Genomic DNA, 24,654 nt, shown 5'->3' on the forward strand with positions numbered 1-24,654 from the left:
TCGAGGGGGAGAGGGACGGACGCGCGGCGACGGAGGGGGAGAGGGACGGTCGCGCGGCGACGGAGGGGGAGAGGGACGGACCGCGGCGACGGAGGGGGAGAGGGACGGACCGCGGTGAGGGAGGGGGAGAGTGACGGACCGCGGCGAGGAGGGGGAGAGGGACGGACCGCGGCGAGGGAGGGGGAGAGGGACGGACGCGCGGCGACGGAGGGGGAGAGGGACGGACGCGCGGCGAGCGAGGGGGAGAGGGACGGTCGCGCGGCGAGCGAGGGGAGAGGGACGGTCGCGCGGCGAGCGAGGGGGAGAGGGACGGACGCGCGGCGACGGAGGGGGAGAGGGACGGACGCGCATCGAGCGAGGGGGAGAGGGACGGACGCGCGGCGAGCGAGGGGGAGAGGGACGGACGCGCGGCGAGCGAGGGGGAGAGGGACGGACGCGCATCGAGCGAGGGGGAGAGGGACGGACGCGCGGCGAGGGAGGGGGAGAGGGACGGACGCGCGGCGAGCGAGGGGGAGAGGGACGGACGCGCGGCGAGCAAGGGGGAGAGGGACGGACGCGCGGCGAGGGAGAGGGAGAGGGACGGACGCGCATCGAGCGAGGGGGAGAGGGACGGACGCGCGGCGAGCGAGGGGAAGAGCGACGGACGCGCGGCGAGCGAGGGGGAGAGGGACCGACGCGCGGCGAGCGAGGGGGAGAGGGACGGACGCGCGGCGAGCGAGGGGGAGAGGGACGGACGCGCGGCGAGCGAGGGGGAGAGGGACGGACGCGCGGCGAGCGAGGGGGAGAGGGACGGACGCGCGGCGAGCGAGGGGGAGAGGGACGGACGCGCGGCGACGGAGGGGGAGAGGGACGGACGCGCATCGAGCGAGGGGGAGAGGGACGGACGCGCATCGAGCGAGGGGGAGAGGGACGGACGCGCATCGAGCGAAGGGGGAGAGGGACGGACGCGCGGCGAGTGAGGGGAAGAGGGACGGACGCGCGGCGAGCGAGGGGGAGAGGGACGGACGCGCGGCGAGCGAGGGGGAGAGGGACGGACGCGCGGCGAGCGAGGGGGAGAGGGACGGACGCGCGGCGAGCGAGGGGGAGAGGGACGGACGCGCGGCGAGCAAGGGGGAGAGGGACGGACGCGCGGCGAGCGAGGGGGAGAGGGACGGACGCGCGGCGAGCGAGGGGGAGAGGGACGGACGCGCGGCGAGCAAGGGGGAGAGGGACGGACGCGCGGCGAGGGAGAGGGACGGACGCGCAGCGAGGGAGGGGGAGAGCGACGGACGCGCAGCGAGGGAGAGGGACGGACGCGCGGCGAGGGAGGGGGAGAGGGACGGACGCACAGCGAGGGAGAGGGACGGACGCGCGGCGAGGGAGAGGGATAGGGACAGGGACGGATGCGAAGCAACAAGAGAGAGACGTCAAAGCTAACCCTTGAAAACTTTGGCAACTTGGAGAGCTGTTTTGACGGACGCAGAGATTGGGAGATGTCTCCCAGATGCTTGCACGTAAAAGCAAGCAAGTGGGAAGATCTCTGTGCGTGTGGGGAATAGGTGGCTTTTTTTTTTGATTATTCACTCTCGAGATGTGGGCGTCGCTGGCGAGGCCGGCATTTATTGCCCGACCCCTAATCGCCCCTTGAGAAGGTGGTGGTGAGCCGCCTTCTTGAACCGCTGCAGTCCGTGTGGTGACGGTTCTCCCACAGTGCTGTTAGGGAGGGAGTTCCAGGATTTTGACCCAGCGACGATGAAGGAACGGCCGATGTATTTCCAAGTCGGGATGGTGTGGAGGGGAACTTGGGGGTTCGGGCTGGTCGCTGCGACCCGTCTGCTGATGGGCAGTTGAGGGGGCTGGCGCCACCCTGTGCTATATCGTCCTTACCCTCTGCCCATGTGTCTGTGTCACCCGGACGGGGGTACCTCCGTGACAGGGGTCAAGGGCGCCAAAATTGTCTGACTGCTCAGGGTGGGTGAATCCGGGCCGAGCTGCCCTGCTCAGAATGGGTTGGAAGGATTGACTCCACTTGGTCAGGTTCAGCCCGAGACTTTGACGCCCCAGTTCAGTCCCGGCTGTTCTCACTGTTCCTCTCGGGTCCACACAGCACCTGGAGAATGATCCTGTCCTGACGGGAACTGCGCTTATCTACGACGAGCGAATGACGGAGCCGCGAATGCTGTGGGAAAGGTGCGTTTTACGTAGCGGGGTGTGTCAGTATTTACAGGGGGTCCCCGGGGAGTGTGTCAGTATTTACAGGGGGTCCCCGGGGAGTGTGTCAGTATTTACAGGGTGTCCCCGGGGAGTGTGTCAGTATTTACAGGGGGTCCCCGGGGAGTGTGTCAGTATTTACAGGGGGTCCCCGGGAGTGTGTCAGTATTTACAGGGGGTCCCCGGGGAGTGTGTCAGTATTTACAGGGGGTCCCCGGGGAGTGTGTCAGTATTTACAGGGGGTCCCCGGGGAGTGTGTCAGTATTTACAGGGGGTCCCCGGGGAGTGTGTCAGTATTTACAGGGGGTCCCCGGGAGTGTGTCAGTATTTACAGGGGGTCCCCGGGAGCGTGTCAGTATTTACAGGGGGTCCCCGGGGAGTGTGTCAGTATTTACAGGGGGTCCCCGGGGAGTGTGTCAGTATTTACAGGGGGTCCCCGGGGAGTGTGTCAGTATTTACAGGGGGTCCCCGGGGAGTGTGTCAGTATTTACAGGGGGTCCCCGGGGAGTGTGTCAGTATTTACAGGGGGTCCCCGGGGAGTGTGTCAGTATTTAGAGGGGGTCCACGGGGAGTGTGTCAGTATTTAGAGGGGGTCCCCGGGAGTGTGTCAGTATTTAGAGGGGGTCCCCAGGAGTGTGTCAGTATTTAGAGGGGGTCCTCGGGGAGTGTGTCAGTATTTAGAGGGGGTCCCCGGGGAGTGTATCAGTATTTACAGGGGGTCACCGGGGAGTGTGTCAGTATTTACAGGGGGTCCCCGGGGAGTGTGTCAGTATTTACAGGGGGTCCCCGGGAGTGTGTCAGTATTTACAGGGGGTCCCCGGGGAGTGTGTCAGTATTTACAGGGGGTCCCCGGGGAGTGTGTCAGTATTTACAGGGGGTCCCCGGGAGTGTGTCATTATTTACAGGGGGTCCCCGGGAGTGTGTCAGTATTTACAGGGGGTCCCCGGGAGTGTGTCAGTATTTACAGGGGGTCCCCGGGGAGTGTGTCAGTATTTACAGGGGGTCCCCGGGAGTGTGTCAGTATTTACAGGGGGTCCCCGGGAGTGTGTCAGTATTTGCAGGGGGTCCCCGGGGAGTGTATCAGTATTTACAGGGGGTCCCCGAGAGTGTGTTAATATTTACAGGGGGTCCCTGGGAGTGTGTTAATATTTATGGGGGGTCCCCGGGGAGTGTGTTAATATTTACAGGGGGTCTCTGGGAGTGTGTTAATATTTACAGGGGGTCCCCAGGAGTGTGTTAATATTTACAGGGGGTCTCTGGGAGTGTGTTAATATTTACAGGGGGTCCCCAGGAGTGTGTTAATATTTACAGGGGGTCTCCGGGAGTGTGTTAATATCTACAGGGGGTCCCCGGGAGTGTGGTAATATTTACAGGGGGTCCCAGGGAGTGTGTTAATATTTACAGGGGGTCTCTGGGAGTGTGTTAATATTTACAGGGGGTCCCCGGGAGTGTGTTAATATTTACAGGGGGTCCCCGGGAGTGTGTTAATATTTACAGGGGGTCCCCGGGAGTGTGTCAGTATTTACAGGGGGTCCCCGGGAGTGTGTTAATATTTACAGGGGGTCTCTGGGAGTGTGTTAATATTTACAGGGGGTCCCCGGGAGTGTGTTAATATTTACAGGGGGTCCCCGGGAGTGTGTTAATATTTACAGGGGGCCCCCGGGAGTGTGTTAATATTTACAGGGGGTCCCCGGGAGTGTGTTAATATTTACAGGTGGTCCCCGGGAGTGTGTTAATATTTACAGGGGGTCCCCGGGAGTGTGTTAATATTTACAGGGGGTCCCCGGGAGTGTGTTAATATTTACAGGGGGTCCCCGGGAGTGTGTTAATATTTACAGGGGGTCCCCGGGAGTGTGTTAATATTTACAGGGGGTCCCCGGGAGTGTGTTAATATTTACAGGGGGTCCCCGGGAGTGTGTTAATATTTACAGGGGGTCCCCGGGAGTGTGTTAATATTTACAGGGGGTCCCCGGGAGTCTGGTAATATTTACAGGGGGTCCCCGGGAGTGTGGTAATGTTTACAGGTTTACATAAAAAAGTTGGAAACCCACCAATATCTATTTGTTTCTGTCTCAGTTCCATCATGCCAGAGGGTCCAGAGGCCGTGATATCTGTGATGAGAAAAATTCATGAGTACGGACTGTTTGAGCGGTGTGTACAGATAGAGGTAAGGAATCTCAGGGACAGGGTTCGATACAGAGTAAACCACCCTCTACACTGTCCCATCAAACACTCCCAGGGCAGGTACAGGGTTAGATACAGAGTAAAGCTCCCTCTACACTGTCCCATCAAACACTCCCAGGGCAGGTACAGGGTTAGATACAGAGTAAAGCTCCCTCTACACTGTCCGATCAAACACTCCCAGGGCAGGTACAGGGTTAGATACAGAGTAAAGCTCCCTCTGCACTGTCCCATCAAACACTCCCAGGGCAGGTACAGGGTTAGATACAGAGTAAAGCTCCCTCTACACTGTCCCATCAAACACTCCCAGGGCAGGTACAGGGTTAGATACAGAGTAAAGCTCCCTCTACACTGTCCCATCAAACACTCCCAGGGCAGGTACAGGGTTAGATACAGAGTAAAGCTCCCTCTACACTGTCCCATCAAACACTCCCAGGGCAGGTACAGGGTTAGATACAGAGTAAAGCTCCCTCTACACTGTCCCGTCAAACACTCCCAGGGCAGGAACAGGGTTAGATACAGAGTAAAGCTCCCTCTACACTGTCCCGTCAAACACTCCCAGGGCAGGTACAGGGTTAGATACAGAGTAAAGCTCCCTCTACACTGTCCCATCAAACACTCCCAGGGCAGGTACAGGGTTAGATACAGAGTAAAGCTCCCTCTACACTGTCCCATCAAACACTCCCAGGGCAGGTACAGGGTTAGATACAGAGTAAAGCTCCCTCTACACTGTCCCATCAAACACTCCCAGGGCAGGTACAGGGTTAGATACAGAGTAAAGCTCCCTCTACACTGTCCCATCAAACATTCCCAGGGCAGGTACAGGGTTAGATACAGAGTAAAGCTCCCTCTACACTGTCCCATCAAACATTCCCAGGGCAGGTACAGGGTTAGATACAGAGTAAAGACGCCCTATTGTACTGCGGAAATGTGCCTTAACCCCAAAGATCAGTCCCTGTTGTGCGATTTATTCCGTGTCTATGGCGTTTCTGAAACTGCTTCACTCCTGCTCACCCTCACCAGCCGGGAACCAGGTTTCCCAGGTCTGACTTCTATCTCGCCTCCCTCGCTCTTATGCTCCTGCCCCTTTCCACACTCTGTGCGTGTCTTTCAGTATCTCTACATCTGGTTTTGTTCCTTGCCTATCTTTCTCCTTTTTCTGTGGTCGTGTCTCCATTTTGTCATTCCCCTGTTCCTTTCTCGACAACAACTTGGATTTATACAGCGCCTTTCAAGCAGGCGCTGCACAAGAGGGTCATCAAACTATAATTTGACACCGAGCCATATAAGGAGACATTAGGAAGGTAGGTTTTAAGGAGCGTCTTCAAGGAGGAGAGAGAGAGAGGCGGAGAGGTTTAGGGAGGGAATTCCAGAGCTTAGGGCCCAGGCAGCTGAAGGCACGGCCGCCAATGGTGGAGCGATTAAAATCAGGGATGCGCAAGAGGCCGGAATTGGAGGAGTGCAGAGATCTCGGAGGGTTGTGGGGCTGGAGGAGGTCACAGCGATAGGGAGGGGAGGCGAGGGATTTGAACAGGAGGATGAGAATTTTAAAACCGAGGCGTTGCCAGTGTAGGTCAGCGAGTACAGGGGGTGATGGGTGAACGGGACACGGTGCGAGTTAGGATACGGGGCAGCAGAGTTTTGGATGAGCTGACGTTCAGTCTGTGCCCTTATCTAGCTCCCGCTCCTTTTCTTCCAGTCAGCACAGCTCCAGTAGAGTAGCGCCTTGTTGTTCTGAAATCCGGGCCTTTTGTGATCTGTGAATCACAGGAGGTTGGATCTTGACGATGCCTTGGAATATGGAATCAAAAGTTCCAGTTCCCCTCCCCACAAAGTTTATTTTAGTTGCAAAAGTAGGCAGCCATTTTCAAAAATTGTAATTACCCTCTCCCGCCGAGTAAAACACAGGGAAGATTAACTCGAATTTTACCTCTGAGAACCTAATCTGTCCTTAAAATTAAAAACTTCCTGTCGTCCCGATATTTTCGACACGCTTTTACCTCACGCAGTTAACATGGAAAACTACCTATGTAAACATTTAGCATGTAAACAGCTGTCGGTCACATTGTAGCTGCAGGCTCTGGCCAGTGGGCGGCGCTATGGTGGGAAAGCGAGTTTCTGAAGTGTCTCCCAACGGACGTAGATTTTACAGCACAGAAACAGGCCATTCGGCCCAACTGGTCTATCCCGGTGTTTATGCTCCACACGAGCCTCCTCCCTCCCTCCTCCATCTCACCCTATCACCATCTCCTTCTATTCCTTTCTCCCTCATGTGTTTATCGAGCTTCCCCTCAAATCCATCGATTCTATTCCCCTCGACCACTCCATGTGGGAGCGAGTTCCACATTCTCACCGCTCTCTGGGTAAAGAAGTTTCTCCTGAATTCCCCGATTGGATTTATTAGTGACTCTCTTATATTGATGACCCCCTCGTTCTGGTCTCCCCCACAAGTGGAAACATCTTCTCTACGTCTACCCTATCGAAACCCCTTCATCATTTTAAAGACCTCTATCAGGTCACCCCTCAGTCTTTTTTTCTGGAGAAAAGAGCCCCAGTCTGTTCAGTCTTTCCCGATAGTTATAACCTCTCAGTTCTGGTATCATCCTTGTAAATCTGTTTTGCACCATCTTGTATTTATATGTGTATATATATATTTTAAAAAACCTTTATTCACCAACTGAGCATGCAGTTTGCAGGTTTGGTAATCATTTTGTCTCTCTGCTTCCTCTGAAGGCCAGATCGGCAACCCAGGAGGAGATCCTGCTGGTTCACAGGTGAGTGATGGGGCTCGGGCACCGATGGCAATTGCCAAAACCTTTCCCTGTTCCGGATCTGTTGAGTCTGTGGCCTGTTTGCCAACGAAATGTCGCAGGTCCTCCCCGCCCCCACTCCGATTGGGTCAGCACACAAATAAATGCACCAGGTTCGATCCCGAGCGCAGCACTCAAGTACAGATCAGCCATGATTTGATTGAATGGCGGAGCAGGCTCGAGGGGCTGAATGGGCCTCCTCCTGTTCCTGTGTGACAGGCTCGAGGGGCTGAATGGGCCTCCTCCTGTTCCTGTGTAACAGGCTCGAGGGGCTGAGTGGCCTCCTCCTGTTCCTGTGTAACAGGCTCGAGGGGCTGAATGGGCCTCCTCCTGTTCCTGTGTAACAGGCTCGAGGGGCTGAATGGGCCTCCTCCTGTTCCTGTGTAACAGGCTCGAGGGGCTGAGTGGCCTCCTCCTGTTCCTGTGTGACAGGCTCGAGGGGCTGAATGGGCCTCCTCCTGTTCCTGTGTAACAGGCTCGAGGGGCTGAGTGGCCTCCTCCTGTTCCTGTGTAACAGGCTCGAGGGGCTGAGTGGCCTCCTCCTGTTCCTGTGTAACAGGCTCGAGGGGCTGAGTGGCCTCCTCCTGTTCCTGTGTAACAGGCTCGAGGGGCTGAGTGGCCTCCTCCTGTTCCTGTGTAACAGGCTCGAGGGGCTGAGTGGCCTCCTCCTGTTCCTGTGTAACAGGCTCGAGGGGCTGAGTGGCCTCCTCCTGTTCCTGTGTAACAGGCTCGAGGGGCAGAGTGCCCTCCTCCTGTTCCTGTGTAACAGGCTCGAGGGGCAGAGTGCCCTCCTCCTGTTCCTATGCCACTAAAAGTTAATGGGAGAAATTTGGCCCAGTAAGACCGGCCTTGATAGAGGGACAGATTGTGCTGAGTCTCTTGTGTTTTTTTTAATTTTAGACCAAACTATGTAGAACTGCTAAAATCGACGGAGAATATGAGCACGGAGGAGCTACGATCCGTGTCAGACACGCACGATTTGGTTTACCTCCACCCCGTGAGTCTCCTACGTTACGTTATGCAATGCTTGGATGGGTTTTTGTAAGATTGGTTGCGGCCGATCTTGACTGTGCGATGATAGTGAGTCGGCAGCCTGTTTTACATCTCCCCCCATTCTCATTTCCATTGACTCCATTGGGATTCTGTACAATGGGATTGAATGGGAAGGGGTCGGGTCCATTGGGATTCTATACAATGGGAGTGAATGGGAAGGGGTCGGGTCCATTGGGATTCTGTACAATGGGAGTGAATGGGAAGGGGTCGGGTCCATTGGGATTCTGTACAGTGGGAGTGAATGGGAAGGGGTCGTGTCCATTGGGATTCTATACAATGGGAGTGAATGGGAAGGGGTCGGGTCCATTGGGATTGTGCACAATGGGAGTGAATGGGAAGGGGTCGGGTCCATTGGGATTGTGCACAATGGGAGTGAATGGGAAGGGGTCGGGTCCATTGGGATTGTGTACAATGGGAGTGAATGGGAAGGGGTCGGGTCCATTGGGATTCTGTACAGTGGGAGTGAATGGGAAGGGGTCGGGTCCATTGGGATTCTGTACAATGGGAGTGAATGGGAAGGGGTCGGGTCCATTGGGATTGTGTACAATGGGAGTGAATGGGAAGGGGTCGGGTCCATTGGGATTGTGTACAATGGGAGTGAACTCCTCTCTCACTGCACACTGTTGTCTCCCGTTCTCAGAAATCCTACAGCTCGGCCTGTCTGGCTGTGGGCTGCATGCTACAGCTGGTGGATAAGGTGATGGGGGCGCAGGTTAAGAACGGCCTGGCAGTGGTCAGGTAAGTCTGGTATCTAAGGGGGGGCTGTGTGTGTGTGTCTTTTTTCTTCTTCCCCTTCACGCTCTCTCTGTTACCCCCACCCTTTCCCCCCCCCGCCGTCCCCACTGAATGGGAGTCCAGCGTTATTCCAGCAGGGCTCTGTCATCTCTGAGTGGGCGTCTGGTGCTCTGCTATCCCTCTGACCGAGGGTCCCTACTCCATTCCGCTTCCAGTTCTAACAGTGGGCTGTATTATTTTCAGGCCCCCAGGACACAATGCACACAGGGAAAAAGCCGACGGGTATTGTATCTTCAACACTCTGGCCATCGCAGCCTGTTACGCCAAGCAGAAGCACGGTGTGGAGCGGTAAGTGGGCAGACTAGTAGATCACTACTGTGGGGGGAGGGGGGGCGGGCCGAGGGACTGGGGTGGGGGGCTGCGGTCCGAGGGACTAGGACTCGGGACCAGGGCAGCGGGACGAGGGACTGGGGGAGTTCTGCCTTGTTCTTTCACTCCACTGCGAGTGACGGAGACCATCTCTCGTTGTACCGCTTGTCGTTGTCTAATATAACGGCTCGCTGTGTCTCCCTTTCCCTCTGCTTGCAGGATTCTGATTGTGGATTGGGATATTCACCATGGGCAGGCGACCCAATACATATTTGAAGACGACCCCAGGTAAGATCGGGATTGGCTAATCATTGTAAGGATGTTGCTTAGGTGGAATCATAGAGGCAGGGCATTCGGCCCGTCAGTTCTGTGCTGGTGTTCTCTGCACGTGTCTCACCCAGTCCAATCCCACTCTCCCCCTCGCTCCCCGTACCCTTTAATATCCCACCCAGTCTAATCCCACTCTCCCCCTCACTCCCCGTACCCTTTAATATCCCACCCAGTCCAATCCCACTCTCCTGTTCACTCCCCGTACCCTTTAATATCCCACCCAGTCCAATCCCACTCTCCCCCTCGCTCCCCGTACCCTTTAATATCACACCCAGTCTAATCCCACTCTCTCCCTCACTCCCCGTCCCCTTTAATATCCCACCCAGTCTAATCCCACTCTCCCCCTCACTCCCCGTACCCTTTAATATCCCACCCAGTCTAATCCCACTCTCTCCCTCACTCCCCGTCCCCTTTAATATCCCACCCAGTCCAATCCCACTCTCCCCCTCGCTCCCCGTACCCTTTAATATCCCACCCAGTCTAATCCCTCTCTCCCCCTCACTCCCCGTCCCCTTTAATATCCCACCCAGTCCAATCCCACTCTCCTGTTCACTCCCCGTCCCCTTTAATATCCCACCCAGTCCAATCCCACTCTCCCCCTCGCTCCCCGTACCCTTTAATATCCCACCCAGTCTAATCCCTCTCTCCCCCTCACTCCCCGTACCCTTTAATATCCCACCCAGCCTAATCCCACTCTCCCCCTCACTCCCCGTCCCCTTTAATATCCCACCCAGTCTAATCCCACTCTCCCCCTCACTCCCCGTCCCCTTTAATATCCCACCCAGCCTAATCCCACTCTCCCCCTCACTCCCCGTCCCCTTTAATATCCCACCCAGTCTAATCCCACTCTCCCCCTCACTCCCCGTCCCCTTTAATATCCCACCCAGCCTAATCCCACTCTCCCCCTCACTCCCCGTCCCCTTTAATATCCCACCCAGTCTAATCCCACTCTCCCCCTCACTCCCCGTCCCCTTTAATATCCCACCCAGCCTAATCCCACTCTCCCCCTCACTCCCCGTCCCCTTTAATATCCCACCCAGTCTAATCCCACTCTCCCCCTCACTCCCCGTACCCTTTAATATCCCACCCAGTCTAATCCCACTCTCCCCCTCGCTCCCCGTACCCTTTAATATCCCACCCAGTCTAATCCCACTCTCCCTCTCACTCCCCGTCCCCTTTAATATCCCACCCAGTCTAATCCCACTCTCCTGTTCACTCACCGTACCCTTTAATATCCCACCCAGCCTAATCCCACTCTCCCCCTCACTCCCCATACCCTTTAATATTCCACCCAGTCTAATCCCACTCTCCCCCTCGCTCCCCGTCCCCTTTAATATCCCACCCAGTCTAATCCCACTCTCCCCCTCACTCCCCGTCCCCTTTAATATCCCACCCAGTCTAATCCCACTCTCCCCCTCGCTCCCTGTACCCTTTAATATCTCACCCAGTCTAATCCCACTCTCCCCCTCACTCCCCGTCCCCTTTAATATCCCACCCAGTCTAATCCCACTCTCCCCCTCACTCCCCGTACCCTTTAATATCCCACCCAGTCTAATCCCACTCTCCCCCTCGCTCCCTGTACCCTTTAATATCTCACCCAGTCTAATCCCACTCTCCCCCTCACTCCCCGTCCCCTTTAATATCCCACCCAGTCTAATCCCACTCTCCCCCTCACTCCCCATACCCTTTAATATCCCACCCAGTCTAATCCCACTCTCCCCCCTCACTCCCCATACCCTTTAATATCCCACCCAGTCTAATCCCACTCTCCCCCCCTCACTCCCCGTCCCCTTTAATATCCCACCCAGTCTAATCCCACTCTCCCCCTCACTCCCCGTCCCCTTTAATATCCCACCCAGCCTAATCCCACTCTCCCCCTCACTCCCCGTCCCCTTTAATATCCCACCCAGTCTAATCCCACTCTCCCCCTCACTCCCCGTCCCCTTTAATATCCCACCCAGCCTAATCCCACTCTCCCCCTCACTCCCCGTCCCCTTTAATATCCCACCCAGTCTAATCCCACTCTCCCCCTCACTCCCCGTCCCCTTTAATATCCCACCCAGCCTAATCCCACTCTCCCCCTCACTCCCCGTCCCCTTTAATATCCCACCCAGTCTAATCCCACTCTCCCCCTCACTCCCCGTCCCCTTTAATATCCCACCCAGCCTAATCCCACTCTCCCCCTCACTCCCCGTCCCCTTTAATATCCCACCCAGTCTAATCCCACTCTCCCCCTCGCTCCCCGTACCCTTTAATATCCCACCCAGTCTCATCCCACTCTCCCCCTCGCTCCCCGTACCCTTTAATATCCCACCCAGTCTAATCCCACTCTCCCTCCCCGTCCCCTTTAATATCCCACCCAGTCTAATCCCACTCTCCTGTTCACTCACCGTACCCTTTAATATCCCACCCAGCCTAATCCCACTCTCCCCCTCACTCCCCGTCCCCTTTAATATCCCACCCAGTCTAATCCCACTCTCCCCCTCACTCCCCGTCCCCTTTAATATCCCACCCAGCCTAATCCCACTCTCCCCCTCACTCCCCGTCCCCTTTAATATCCCACCCAGTCTAATCCCACTCTCCCCCTCACTCCCCGTCCCCTTTAATATCCCACCCAGCCTAATCCCACTCTCCCCCTCACTCCCCGTCCCCCTTAATATCCCACCCAGTCTAATCCCACTCTCCCCCTCACTCCCCGTCCCCTTTAATAACCCACCCAGCCTAATCCCACTCTCCCCCTCACTCCCCGTCCCCTTTAATATCCCACCCAGTCTAATCCCACTCTCCCCCTCGCTCCCCGTACCCTTTAATATCCCACCCAGTCTAATCCCACTCTCCCTCTCACTCCCCGTCCCCTTTAATATCCCACCCAGTCTAATCCCACTCTCCTGTTCACTCACCGTACCCTTTAATATCCCACCCAGCCTAATCCCACTCTCCCCCTCACTCCCCATACCCTTTAATATTCCACCCAGTCTAATCCCACTCTCCCCCTCACTCCCCGTACCCTTTAATATCCCACCCAGTCTAATCCCACTCTCCCCCTCACTCCCCGTCCCCTTTAATATTCCACCCAGTCTAATCCCACTCTCCCCTCACTCCCCGTACCCTTTAATATCCCACCCAGCCTAATCCCACTCTCCCCCTCACTCCCCATACCCTTTAATATTCCACCCAGTCTAATCCCACTCTCCCCCTCACTCCCCGTACCCTTTAATATCCCACCCAGTCTAATCCCACTCTCCCCCTCACTCCCCGTACCCTTTAATATCCCACCCAGTCTAATCCCACTCACCCCCTCGCTCCCCGTACCCTTTAATATCCCACCCAGTCTAATCCCACTCTCCCCCTCACTCCCCGTACCCTTTAATATCCCACCCAGTCTAATCCCACTCTCCCCCTCACTCCCCGTCCCCTTTAATATCCCACCCAGTCTAATCCCACTCTCCCCCTCACTCCCCGTCCCCTTTAATATCCCACCCAGTCTAATCCCACTCTCCCCTCACTCCCCATACCCTTTAATATCCCACCCAGTCTAATCCCACTCTCCCCCTCACTCCCCGTCCCCTTTAATATCCCACCCAGTCTAATCCCACTCTCCCCCCTCACTCCCCATACCGTTTAATATCCCACCCAGTCTAATCCCACTCTCCCCCCTCACTCCCCGTACCCTTTAATATCCCACCCAGTCTAATCCCACTCTCCCCCTCACTCCCCGTCCCCTTTAATATCCCACCCAGTCTAATCCCACTCTCTCCCTCACTCCCCGTCCCCTTTAATATCCCACCCAGTCTAATCCCACTCTCCCCCTCGCTCCCCGTACCCTTTAATATCCCACCCAGTCTAATCCCACTCTCCCTCTCACTCCCCGTCCCCTTTAATATCCCACCCAGTCTAATCCCACTCTCCTGTTCACTCCCCGTACCCTTTAATATCCCACCCAGTCTAATCCCACTCTCCCCCTCACTCCCCGTCCCCTTTAATATCCCACCCAGTCTAATCCCACTCTCCCCCTCACTCCCCGTACCCTTTAATATCCCACCCAGTCTAATCCCACTCTCCCCCTCGCTCCCCGTACCCTTTAATATCCCACCCAGTCTAATCCCACTCTCCCCCTCGCTCCCCGTACCCTTTAATATCCCACCCAGTCTAATCCCACTCTCCCCCTCACTCCCCGTCCCCTTTAATATCCCACCCAGTCTAATCCCACTCTCCCCCTCACTCCCCGTCCCCTTTAATATCCCACCCAGTCTAATCCCACTCTCCCCCTCACTCCCCGTACCCTTTAATATCCCACCCAGTCTAATCCCACTCTCCCCCTCGCTCCCCGTACCCTTTAATATCCCACCCAGTCTAATCCCACTCTCCCCTCACTCCCCATACCCTTTAATATCCCACCCAGTCTAATCCCACTCTCCCCCTCACTCCCCGTCCCCTTTAATATCCCACCCAGTCTAATCCCACTCTCCCCCCTCACTCCCCATACCCTTTAATATCCCACCCAGTCTAATCCCACTCTCCCCCCTCACTCCCCGTACCCTTTACTATCCCACCCAGTCTAATCCCACTCTCCCCCTCACTCCCCGTACCCTTTAATATCCCACCCAGTCTAATCCCACTCTCCCCCTCACTCCCTGTACCCTTTAATATCCCACCCAGTCTAATCCCACTCTCCCCCTCACTCCCCGTCCCCTTTAATATCCCACCCAGTCTAATCCCACTCTCCCCCTCGCTCCCCGTACCCTTTAATATCCCACCCAGTCTAATCCCACTCTCCCCCTCACTCCCCGTCCCCTTTAATATCCCACCCAGTCTAATCCCACTCTCCCCCTCGCTCCCCGTCCCCTTTAATATCCCACCCAGTCTAATCCCACTCTCCCCCTCGCTCCCCGTACCCTTTAATATCCCACCCAGTCTAATCCCACTCTCCCCCTCGCTCCCCGTACCCTTTAATATCCCACCCAGTCTAATCCCACTCTCCCCCTCGCTCCCCGTACCCTTTAATATCCCACCCAGTCTAATCCCACTCTCCCCCTTACTCCCCGTCCCCTTTAATATCCCACCCAGTCTAATCCCACTCTCCCCCTCACTCCCCGTACCCTTTAATATCCCACCCAGTCTAATCCCACTCTCCCCCTTACTCCCCGTCCCCTTTAATATCCCACCCAGTCTAATCCCACTCTCCCCCTCGCTCCCCGTACCCTTTAATATCCCACCCAGTCTAATCCCTCACTCCCCCTCACTCCCCGTACCCTTTAATATCCCACCCAGTCTAATCCCACTCTCCCCCTCACTCCCCGTACCCTTTAATATCCCACCCAGTCTAATCCCACTCTCCCCCTTACTCCCCGTCCCCTTTAATATCCCACCCAGTCTAATCCCACTCTCCCCTTCGCACCCCGTACCCTTTAATATCCCACCCAGTCTAATCCCACTCTCCCCCTCACTCCCCGTCCCCTTTAATATCCCACCCAGTCTAATCCCACTCTCCCCCTCACTCCCCGTACCCTTTAATATCCCACCCAGTCTAATCCCACTCTCCCCCTTACTCCCCGTCCCCTTTAATATCCCACCCAGTCTAATCCCACTCTCCCCTTCGCACCCCGTACCCTTTAATATCCCACCCAGTCTAATCCCACTCTCCCCCTCACTCCCCGTCCCCTTTAATATCCCACCCAGTCTAATCCCACTCTCCCCCTCGCTCCCCGTACCCTTTAATATCCCACCCAGTCTAATCCCACTCTCCCCCTCGCTCCCCGTACCCTTTAATATCCCACCCAGTCTAATCCCACTCTCCCCCTCACTCCCCGTCCCCTTTAATATCCCACCCAGTCTAATCCCACTCTCCCCCTCACTCCCCGTCCCCTTTAATATCCCACCCAGTCTAATCCCACTCTCCCCCTCACTCCCCGTACCCTTTAATATCCCACCCAGTCTAATCCCACTCTCCCCCTCGCTCCCCGTACCCTTTAATATCCCACCCAGTCTAATCCCACTCTCCCCTCACTCCCCATACCCTTTAATATCCCACCCAGTCTAATCCCACTCTCCCCCTCACTCCCCGTCCCCTTTAATATCCCACCCAGTCTAATCCCACTCTCCCCCCTCACTCCCCATACCCTTTAATATCCCACCCAGTCTAATCCCACTCTCCCCCCTCACTCCCCGTACCCTTTAATATCCCACCCAGTCTGATCCCACTCACCCCCTCACTCCCCGTACCCTTTACTATCCCACCCAGTCTAATCCCACTCTCCCCCTCTCTCCCCGTCCCCTTTAATATCCCACCCAGTCTAATCCCACTCTCCCCCTCACTCCCCGTCCCCTTTAATATCCCACCCAGTCTAATCCCACTCTCCCCCTCACTCCCCGTACCCTTTAATATCCCACCCAGTCTAATCCCACTCTCCCCCTCACTCCCCGTACCCTTTAATATCCCACCCAGTCTAATCCCACTCTCCCCCTCACTCCCTGTACCCTTTAATATCCCACCCAGTCTAATCCCACTCTCCCCCTCACTCCCCGTACCCTTTAATATCCCACCCAGTCTAATCCCACTCTCCCCCTCACTCCCCGTCCCCTTTAATATCCCACCCAGTCTAATCCCACTCTCCCCCTCGCTCCCCGTACCCTTTAATATCCCACCCAGTCTAATCCCACTCTCCCCCTCACTCCCCGTCCCCTTTAATATCCCACCCAGTCTAATCCCACTCTCCCCCTCGCTCCCCGTACCCTTTAATATCCCACCCAGTCTAATCCCACTCTCCCCCTCGCTCCCCGTACCCTTTAATATCCCACCCAGTCTAATCCCACTCTCCCCCTCACTCCCCGTACCCTTTAATATCCCACCCAGTCTAATCCCACTCTCCCCCTTACTCCCCGTCCCCTTTAATATCCCACCCAGTCTAATCCCACTCTCCCCCTCACTCCCCGTACCCTTTAATATCCCACCCAGTCTAATCCCACTCTCCCCCTTACTCCCCGTCCCCTTTAATATCCCACCCAGTCTAATCCCACTCTCCCCCTCGCTCCCCGTACCCTTTAATATCCCACCCAGTCTAATCCCTCACTCCCCCTCACTCCCCGTACCCTTTAATATCCCACCCAGTCTAATCCCACTCTCCCCCTCACTCCCCGTACCCTTTAATATCCCACCCAGTCTAATCCCACTCTCCCCCTTACTCCCCGTCCCCTTTAATATCCCACCCAGTCTAATCCCACTCTCCCCTTCGCACCCCGTACCCTTTAATATCCCACCCAGTCTAATCCCACTCTCCCCCTCGCTCCCCGTCCCCTTTAATATCTCACCCAGTCTAATCCCACTCTCCCCTTCGCACCCCGTACCCTTTAATATCCCACCCAGTCTAAATCCACTCTCCCCCTCACTCCCCGTCCCCTTTAATATCCCATCCAGTCTAATCCCACTCTCCCCCTTGCTCCCCGTACCCTTTAATATCCCACCCAGTCTAATCCCACTCTCCCCCTCACTCCCCGTACCCTTTAATATCTCAACCAGTCTAATCCCACTCTCCCCCTCACTCCCCGTACCCTTTAATATCCCACCCAGCCTAATCCCACTCTCCCCCTCACTCCCCGTCCCCTTTAATATCCCACCCAGTCTAATCCCACTCTCCCCCTCGCTCCCCGTACCCTTTAATATCCCACCCAGTCTAATCCCACTCTCCCCCTCACTCCCCGTCCCCTTTAATATCCCACCCAGTCTAATCCCACTCTCCCCCTCACTCCCCGTCCCCTTTAATATCCCACCCAGTCTAATCCCACTCTCCCCCTCACTCCCCGTCCCCTTTAATATCCCACCCAGTCTAATCCCACTCTCCCCCTCACTCCCCGTCCCCTTTAATATCCCACCCAGTCTAATCCCACTCTCCCCCTCACTCCCCGTACCCTTTAATATCCCACCCAGTCTAATCCCACTCTCCCCCTCACTCCCCGTCCCCTTTAATATCCCACCCAGTCTAATCCCACTCTCCCCCTCACTCCCCGTCCCCTTTAATATCCCACCCAGTCTAATCCCACTCTCCCCCTCACTCCCCGCACCCTTTAATATCCCACCCAGTCTAATCCCACTCTCCCCCTCGCTCCCCGTACCCTTTAATATCCCACCCAGTCTAATCCCACTCTCCCCCTCACTCCCCGTCCCCTTTAATATCCCACCCAGTCTAATCCCACTCTCCCCCTCACTCCCCGTCCCCTTTAATATCCCACCCAGTCTAATCCCACTCTCCCCCTCACTCCCCGTACCCTTTAATATCCCACCCAGTCTAATCCCACTCTCCCCCTTACTCCCCGTACCCTTTAATATCCCACCCAGTCTAATCCCACTCTCCTGTTCACTCCTCATGTCCCTTAAATTGTGCTTTGTGTGCGGGGTCCAGTCCCACACCGGGTGGGACATCTGCCAACTGAGCAGTGGTGGAATTAGTAATTTAGTTTGAAGTCTCGGGACCTCCTCCTCAAAACGCTTGGTACCTATGGAGAGAACAAACAATTCGACGTCTCGAGTGTGTGTGCGTTTGCCTATCAGAACTGAGCCCTCTGCCTGTCTCCTGCTCCCTCTCGCCCTTCCCTTGCTCTCCATCGTGGGGGTCTCGTCTTTCAGTCCTTTTTCCCCTTCTCTTCCTTCCCCCCCCCTCCCCCTGCAGGGTCCTGTATTTCTCCATCCACCGATACGAGCACGGCGACTTCTGGCCCTACCTGGCAGACTCGGACTGCACCGCCGTCGGAACGGGCCGCGGAGAAGGGTTCAACATTAATGTCCCCTGGAATACGGTGGGTGCCGGGGTTTGGGGGGCAGTGGGGAGGTCGAGGAAGGGCTACAATTGGACTCAGCGTCCCTGGGTTGAATCGGCCACCGATTGAGGCGTTCGGGTGAGGAGAAGGTTCGGCCGCGACGCCTTCTGCAGTCGAAGAGCCCGCCGACCCTTCGCGTCTGGGCTCGTAGGTGAAGGATGTGCCACCTGGGAGAGGTGCTGAGGGTGGTAGGGGCAATGACTGAGCACAGAGGAACTCGGGTGGGTGAATTGGCCCCCAGCGTCGTGACTCCCACGATGACCTGTCAGGGTCAAGCCAAGGGCGAAACTCTGACAAACGTCAGAGTCGTTTGTCAGGATTGTCCTTTTTCCCCAGGAGGTGAGCAGACGAGCTGCTCCAGCAGCTGGGAATGGCAGCTTGGCTCCGTCAGTCTCACTCTCGGAGTCAGAAGGTCGTGGGTTCGAGCCCCCACCCCAGAGACTCGAGCCCCGTGATCCAGGCCCCGACACTCCCTCCCGGTGCCGGTACTGCACTGTCGGAGGGGCCGTCTTTCAGGATGAGACGTTAAACCGAGGCCCCCGTCTGCCCCTCTCAGGTGGGACGTAAAAGACCCCACGGCCGCTATTGGAAGACGAGCAGGGGGGTCGACCAACAAAAGCTAGGTTAAGTGCGTACTCATCTCTTGGCCGGTTGTGAATTCACCATCACCACCCCCCCCGTCTCTTGCTCCTTTACAGAAAGGGATGTCGGATGCAGATTACATCGCTGTCTTTCACAGGCTCCTCCTTCCTGTCGCGCACGAGGTGAGTGAGGCCTCGGAGCGGAGGGAGGGAGGGGAGGGGAGGGGGATGCTGGGAGAGGGAAGGGTGGAGGAGGGGAGGGGGATGAGGAGGGAGGGAAGGGAAATGATCACACGTACCCATCGGCCTCTCCTGAGATTCCAGCTCGCGTTTATTTGGGACCTGGGGGTCTGCAGATCGGGTGGGATCGGCAACTGGAAAACCCCTGCATTTACTCGTGGTCGGGAGGTGTCGGGTTTAATTGGGAACTCACAATAAGTCCAAACCCTCCCCCTCGCACTCAGTCCCACCCCCCTCCCGCCAAACCCTGAATGCGGGCAATGAACTGAATCGGTGAATGGGAATCCACTCTGTGTCCAGACTCGACTGGATGATACTGAAGGAGAGGATGTCGTTTTTATATCTTACAGTCGAGGTTTTTAAATTGGGGTCTGCAGAGTTGGAATCAGACATCTCCCTTACCGGGGCCCTGCCCGGCTCTCAAGAATTCCGTATTTTTAAAAAAAATTTAAGCTCAGTTCATTGACTTCCCAGCAACTGTTAATGTAGACTCGCAGACTGACAGCACCGCATTCCTTATAGAGGGCGTCAGTATTTACAGGGGGTCCCCGGGGAGTGCGTCAGTATTTACAGGGGGTCCCCGGGGAGTGTGTCAGTATTTACAGGGGGTCCCCGGGGAGTGTGTCAGTATTTACAGGGGGTCCCCGGGGAGTGTGTCAGTATTTACAGGAGGTCCCCGGGGAGTGTGTCAGTATTTACAGGGGGTCCCCGGGGAGTGTGTCAGTATTTACAGGAGGTCCCCGGGGAGTGTGTCAGTATTTACAGGGGGTCCCCGGGAGTGTGTCAGTATTTACAGGGGGTCCCCGGGGAGTGTGTCAGTATTTACAGGGGGTCCCCGGGGAGTGTGTCAGTATTTACAGGGGGTCCCCGGGGAGTGTGTTAATATTTACAGGGGGTCCCCGGGGAGTGTGTCAGTATTTACAGGGGGTCCCCGGGGAGTGTGTTAATATTTACAGGGGGTCCCCGGGGAGTGTGTCAGTATTTACAGGGGGTCCCCCGGGGAGTGTGTCAGTATTTACAGGGGGTCCCCGGGAGTGTGTCAGTATTTACAGGGGGTCCCCGGGGAGTGTGTCGGTATTTACAGGGGGTCCCCGGGAGTGTGTCAGTATTTACAGGGGGTCCCCGGGGAGTGTGTCAGTATTTACAGGGGGTTCCCGGGGAGTGTGTCAGTATTTACAGGGGGTCCCCGGGAGTGTGGAGTGTGTCAGTATTTACAGGGGGTCCCCGGGGAGTGTGTCAGTATTTACAGGGGGTTCCCGGGGAGTCTGTCAGTATTTACAGGGGGTCCCCGGGAGTGTGTCAGTAATTACAGGGGGTCCCCGGGGAGTGTGTCAGTATTTACAGGGGGTTCCCGGGGAGTGTGTCAGTATTTACAGGGGGTCCCCGGGGAGTGTGTCAGTATTTACAGGGGGTCCCCGGGAGTGTGTCAGTATTTACAGGGGGTCCCCGGGGAGTGTGTCAGTATTTACAGGGGGTCCCCGGGAGTGTGTCAGTATTTACAGGGGGTCCCCGGGGAGTGTGTCAGTATTTACAGGGGGTCCCCGGGGAGTGTGTCAGTATTTACAGGGGGTCCCCGGAGAGTGTGTCAGTATTTACAGGGGGTGCCCGGGAGTGTGTCAGTATTTACAGGGGGTCCCCGGGGAGTGTGTCAGTATTTACAGGGGGTTCCCGGGGAGTGTGTCAGTATTTACAGGGGGTCCCCGGGGAGTGTGTCAGTGTTTACAGGGGGTCCCCGGGGAGTGCGTCAGTATTTACAGGAGGTCCCTGGGGAGTGCGTCAGTATTTACAGGGGGTCCCCGGGAGCGTGTCAGTGTTTACAGGGGGTCCCCGGGAGCGTGTCAGTGTTTACAGGGGGTCCCCGGGGAGTGTGTCAGTATTTACAGGGGGTCCCCCGGGAGCGTGTCAGTGTTTACAGGGGGTCGTCGTCTCAGAAATGCCGAGGAACCATTATCCTTTAATGCAGCTAAGAGCAAGAAGACTGAAGTATAGTGTAACAGGGCTGAACGAAGGCGAGACACTCGAGCTCTGTTGTCTAGGGAACGAGGCTCAGGGGCGATCCCATCGAGAGATGTGAAATATTTACGGTGTTGAAAAAGCACCCCCAGAATATTGCGTCTGATTGAACAAGATGGACCAGAAGGAGTGAATTTATGAGTGAAGCTCGGGTAACAGTGTACCCTCTCTGTCTCTGTCTGACCCCAGCTCTCACAACTTCTCTTCCCCCAGTTCCGGCCTAAACTGATCCTGGTTGCCGCTGGGTTCGACTCCACCCTCGGAGACCCCAAGGTAAGAGGGGAAGGCCCGGAGACTCGCGTTCAGCTCTCGCTCACCGCACCGTCGAAAACAGATCTGCAGACAGGAGAGGGGCAGTGAGACCGACGCCCGGTGTTAAAGGGGCCTTGGGTTCAGACTGACGGGGTGTGGGGGCGCGGGCGGGAGGGGGAGGGCGGAGTTTCCTCTGTCTCCCTGTGAGACTCCTACGTGGAATGAGTTTAGCAGCATCAGCCGGGCTCCCACTGCACAAGGCAAAGCTGCCCCAGAAAGGCACTAATTGTTTATCCGAAAGCCCAAGGGATGAGGGGGGCGGGGAGGTGATAAATGGGAAAAATTCAACCTATTGATTCCCCTCCTGTGATTGGCGTATCCATTGATTCCCAGATTCGCTGTTGCGCACAGCAAGATCCCACGAACCGCCAATCAGATAAATTAATATTTTTTTTTGGTGATGTTGGCTGAGGGATACATATCGGCCCCAGGACCGTGGGGGGAACACCCCCACACCCCCCCACCCTTCCAATAGTGGCCGTGGGATCTTTTACATCCGCCCCAGGGGGCAGACGGGGGCCCTCGGTTCAGCGTCACGTCCGAAAGACGGCCCCTCCGACGGTGCAGCGCTCCCTCAGTACTGGGGAGGGTCAGGCCTGGATTCTAGGTTTGAACTTGTGTCTCGAGCAAGAGTGCTATCAACTGAGTCAGGGCCAAAACTGTGCACATCTACCCAAATGTGGATTATGGATAGATTTTGCGTTAAACGGTACAACACTTATAAAACAACACGGCCTCTGACTCAGAATGAGCAATGCCACCGGGGGGGGGGGGGTCTGATTATGTGATGTCCCTTTAATTATAAAACAGTGCGGCCCCTAACTCACAATGAGCAATGCCACTGGGGGGGTTCTGATTATGCGATGCTCCTTTAATTATAAAACAGTGCGGCCCCTAACTCACAATGAGCAATGCCACTGGGGGGGGGTCTGATTATGTGATGCCCCTTTAATTATAAAACAGTGCAGCCCCTAACTCTCAATGAGCAATGCCACTGGGGGTCTGATTATGCGATGCTCCTTTAATTATAAAACAGTGCGGCCCCTAACTCTCAATGAGCAATGCCACGGGAGATCTGCCAGTATCAGTAACACTCCGAAGGAGGGAGGAGGTTTGGAAGGCGTTTCCTTAAAGGGACAGGACAGGCTCCAACTCAGTGAAGTGTGCTTCTCTTTCGCCTGCTTTGTTCCCAGGGGAAGATGTCGACCACCCCGGCCTGCTTTGCCCACCTGACCCACATGCTGATGCCCCTGGCCAATGGCAAGCTGCTCCTCGCCCTGGAGGTAAGACACCCGCCCCGCGTTCGTGCCCAGAAACATCGAGCTCCCCCCGCGACGACGCGATACCCAGTGTGGTACGGGATGGGGTGGGCGGGGGGCTACAATCTGCCTCAGTGCCGCGGTTTAGGGAGTTGGGGGGGGGGGGGGATGTCTCCCCTGCTCCCGATCGTTATCCGGCGACCCGCCTTCAGGGCAGGGCTGTGAAGGCCACCACAGTGGAATATCCCGCCCGTCGGGCATCGTCTCTCGAGCGGACAGCTCCCGACGAGGAGCGAGCACCTTCGGGAGAGCTGGGAGTTGAGTCTGGGCGGAGTAGAGGTATGTGATTGGTAATGCTGAAGTGTGATTGGAGGTGAAGGTCCGTCCGTCCTCCCCTCCCCCCTCCCCAACGTCCCCCATTGCCTCAGGTACCACACCGTCGCCAGCAGGTGTATTCGACCCCCGCTCCGTCTCTGCGTGTCAACTTGTGAGCAGGGAGGGCAGAATCCGGCTCGTCCGCGACGCCCTCCATAGTCGAATACCCGGCCGGCGCTCAGCTCGTTCTCCCCCCCCCCCCCCCCCCTCACACCTGTTACGACAGAGCGGGTAAGGGGGAGGACCCTGCGGCCAGCCCTTGCCCACTGCCTGCAAGCGTACGTGTAGGGAAAGTGCGACCAGACCGAGATCAGGCACTCAGAACACGATGGCGTCAGGTCCGGTTTAACCAAATCCTCTTCAACTCTCGGTGCTCCGCAGGGCGGTTACAACTTTCGATCCACGGCGGAGAGCGCGTGCACGTGTCTGAAGGTGCTGCTCGGCGACCCGTGTCCCCGGCTGGAGTCACCTTTCATCCCTTGCCAGAGGTAAGAGGTCAAAGAGCACGAGATGTCTCAAGCCCGGTGGCCAATGTACTGATGGTTACAAATGGAAAATCTGGGGCTCTGGTCGGTGACACGGGTTGGACGCCGGCCTCTCAGCCCGGGACCCGGACCCGAACCCAGTCGGCACTGAAGGGTTAAAGATCAGAATTGGGAGGAATAGCAAGAGGGAATCAGCTCAATCAAGCCTGACACTTTTCCACAGATCAAATCCCCCTAAAACTCCTCTCCCCGTGTCCCTCAATCCCACCGACCCACCTTCTCCCCATATCCCTCAATCCCACCGACCCGCCTTCTCCCCGTATCCCTCAATCCCACCTGCCCACCTTCTCCCTGTATCCCTCAATCCCACCTGCCCACCTTCTCACCATATCCCTCAATCCCACCTGCCCACCTTCTCCCCGTATCCCTCAATCCCACCGACCCACCTTCTCCCCATATCCCTCAATCCCACCGACCCGCCTTCTCCCCATATCCCTCAATCCCACCGACCCGCCTTCTCCCCATATCCCTCAATCCCACCGACCCACCTTCTCCCCATATCTCTCAATCCCACCGACCCGCCTTCTCCCCATATCCCTCAATCCCAACAGCCCACCTTCTCCCCATATCCCTCAATCCCACCTTCTCCCCATATCCCTCAATCCCACCTTCTCCCCATATCCCTCAATCCCACCGACCCACCTTCTCCCCATATCCCTCAATCCCACCGACCCACCTTCTCCCCATATCCCTCAATCCCACCGACCCACCTTCTCCCCATATCCCTCAATCCCCCCGACCCACCTTCTCACCATATTCCTTAATCGTCTGGCTGTAAGGGTCCTACGTGAAATCAGTTTGTGGAAGACCCTTGCCAGCTCCCAGTGAGCAGGTCCCACATTGTAAAACT

General features: G+C 56.6%; 1 protein-coding gene across 1 annotated transcript in view; it reads left to right on the plus strand.

Annotated features, from left to right (window-relative positions):
• The first annotated feature begins 1,382 nt into the window (after positions 1 to 1,382).
• Positions 1,383 to 24,654, plus strand: part of hdac6 (histone deacetylase 6) — a 59,243-nt gene continuing 35,971 nt past the window's right edge. The window contains exons 1-13 of the mRNA XM_067977787.1: positions 1,383 to 1,493; positions 2,087 to 2,169; positions 4,267 to 4,357; positions 7,105 to 7,145; positions 8,082 to 8,178; positions 8,875 to 8,972; positions 9,213 to 9,317; positions 9,558 to 9,626; positions 18,332 to 18,458; positions 19,178 to 19,243; positions 21,527 to 21,586; positions 22,819 to 22,908; positions 23,641 to 23,747. Of these exons, the coding sequence (XP_067833888.1) occupies positions 1,383 to 1,493; positions 2,087 to 2,169; positions 4,267 to 4,357; positions 7,105 to 7,145; positions 8,082 to 8,178; positions 8,875 to 8,972; positions 9,213 to 9,317; positions 9,558 to 9,626; positions 18,332 to 18,458; positions 19,178 to 19,243; positions 21,527 to 21,586; positions 22,819 to 22,908; positions 23,641 to 23,747 (1,145 nt within the window). The remainder of the gene's footprint in view (positions 1,494 to 2,086; positions 2,170 to 4,266; positions 4,358 to 7,104; positions 7,146 to 8,081; positions 8,179 to 8,874; positions 8,973 to 9,212; positions 9,318 to 9,557; positions 9,627 to 18,331; positions 18,459 to 19,177; positions 19,244 to 21,526; positions 21,587 to 22,818; positions 22,909 to 23,640; positions 23,748 to 24,654) is intronic.

Source organism: Heptranchias perlo, unplaced genomic scaffold (genome assembly GCF_035084215.1).
Source record: "Heptranchias perlo isolate sHepPer1 unplaced genomic scaffold, sHepPer1.hap1 HAP1_SCAFFOLD_178, whole genome shotgun sequence".
In the NCBI taxonomy this organism is placed as follows: domain Eukaryota; kingdom Metazoa; phylum Chordata; class Chondrichthyes; order Hexanchiformes; family Hexanchidae; genus Heptranchias; species Heptranchias perlo.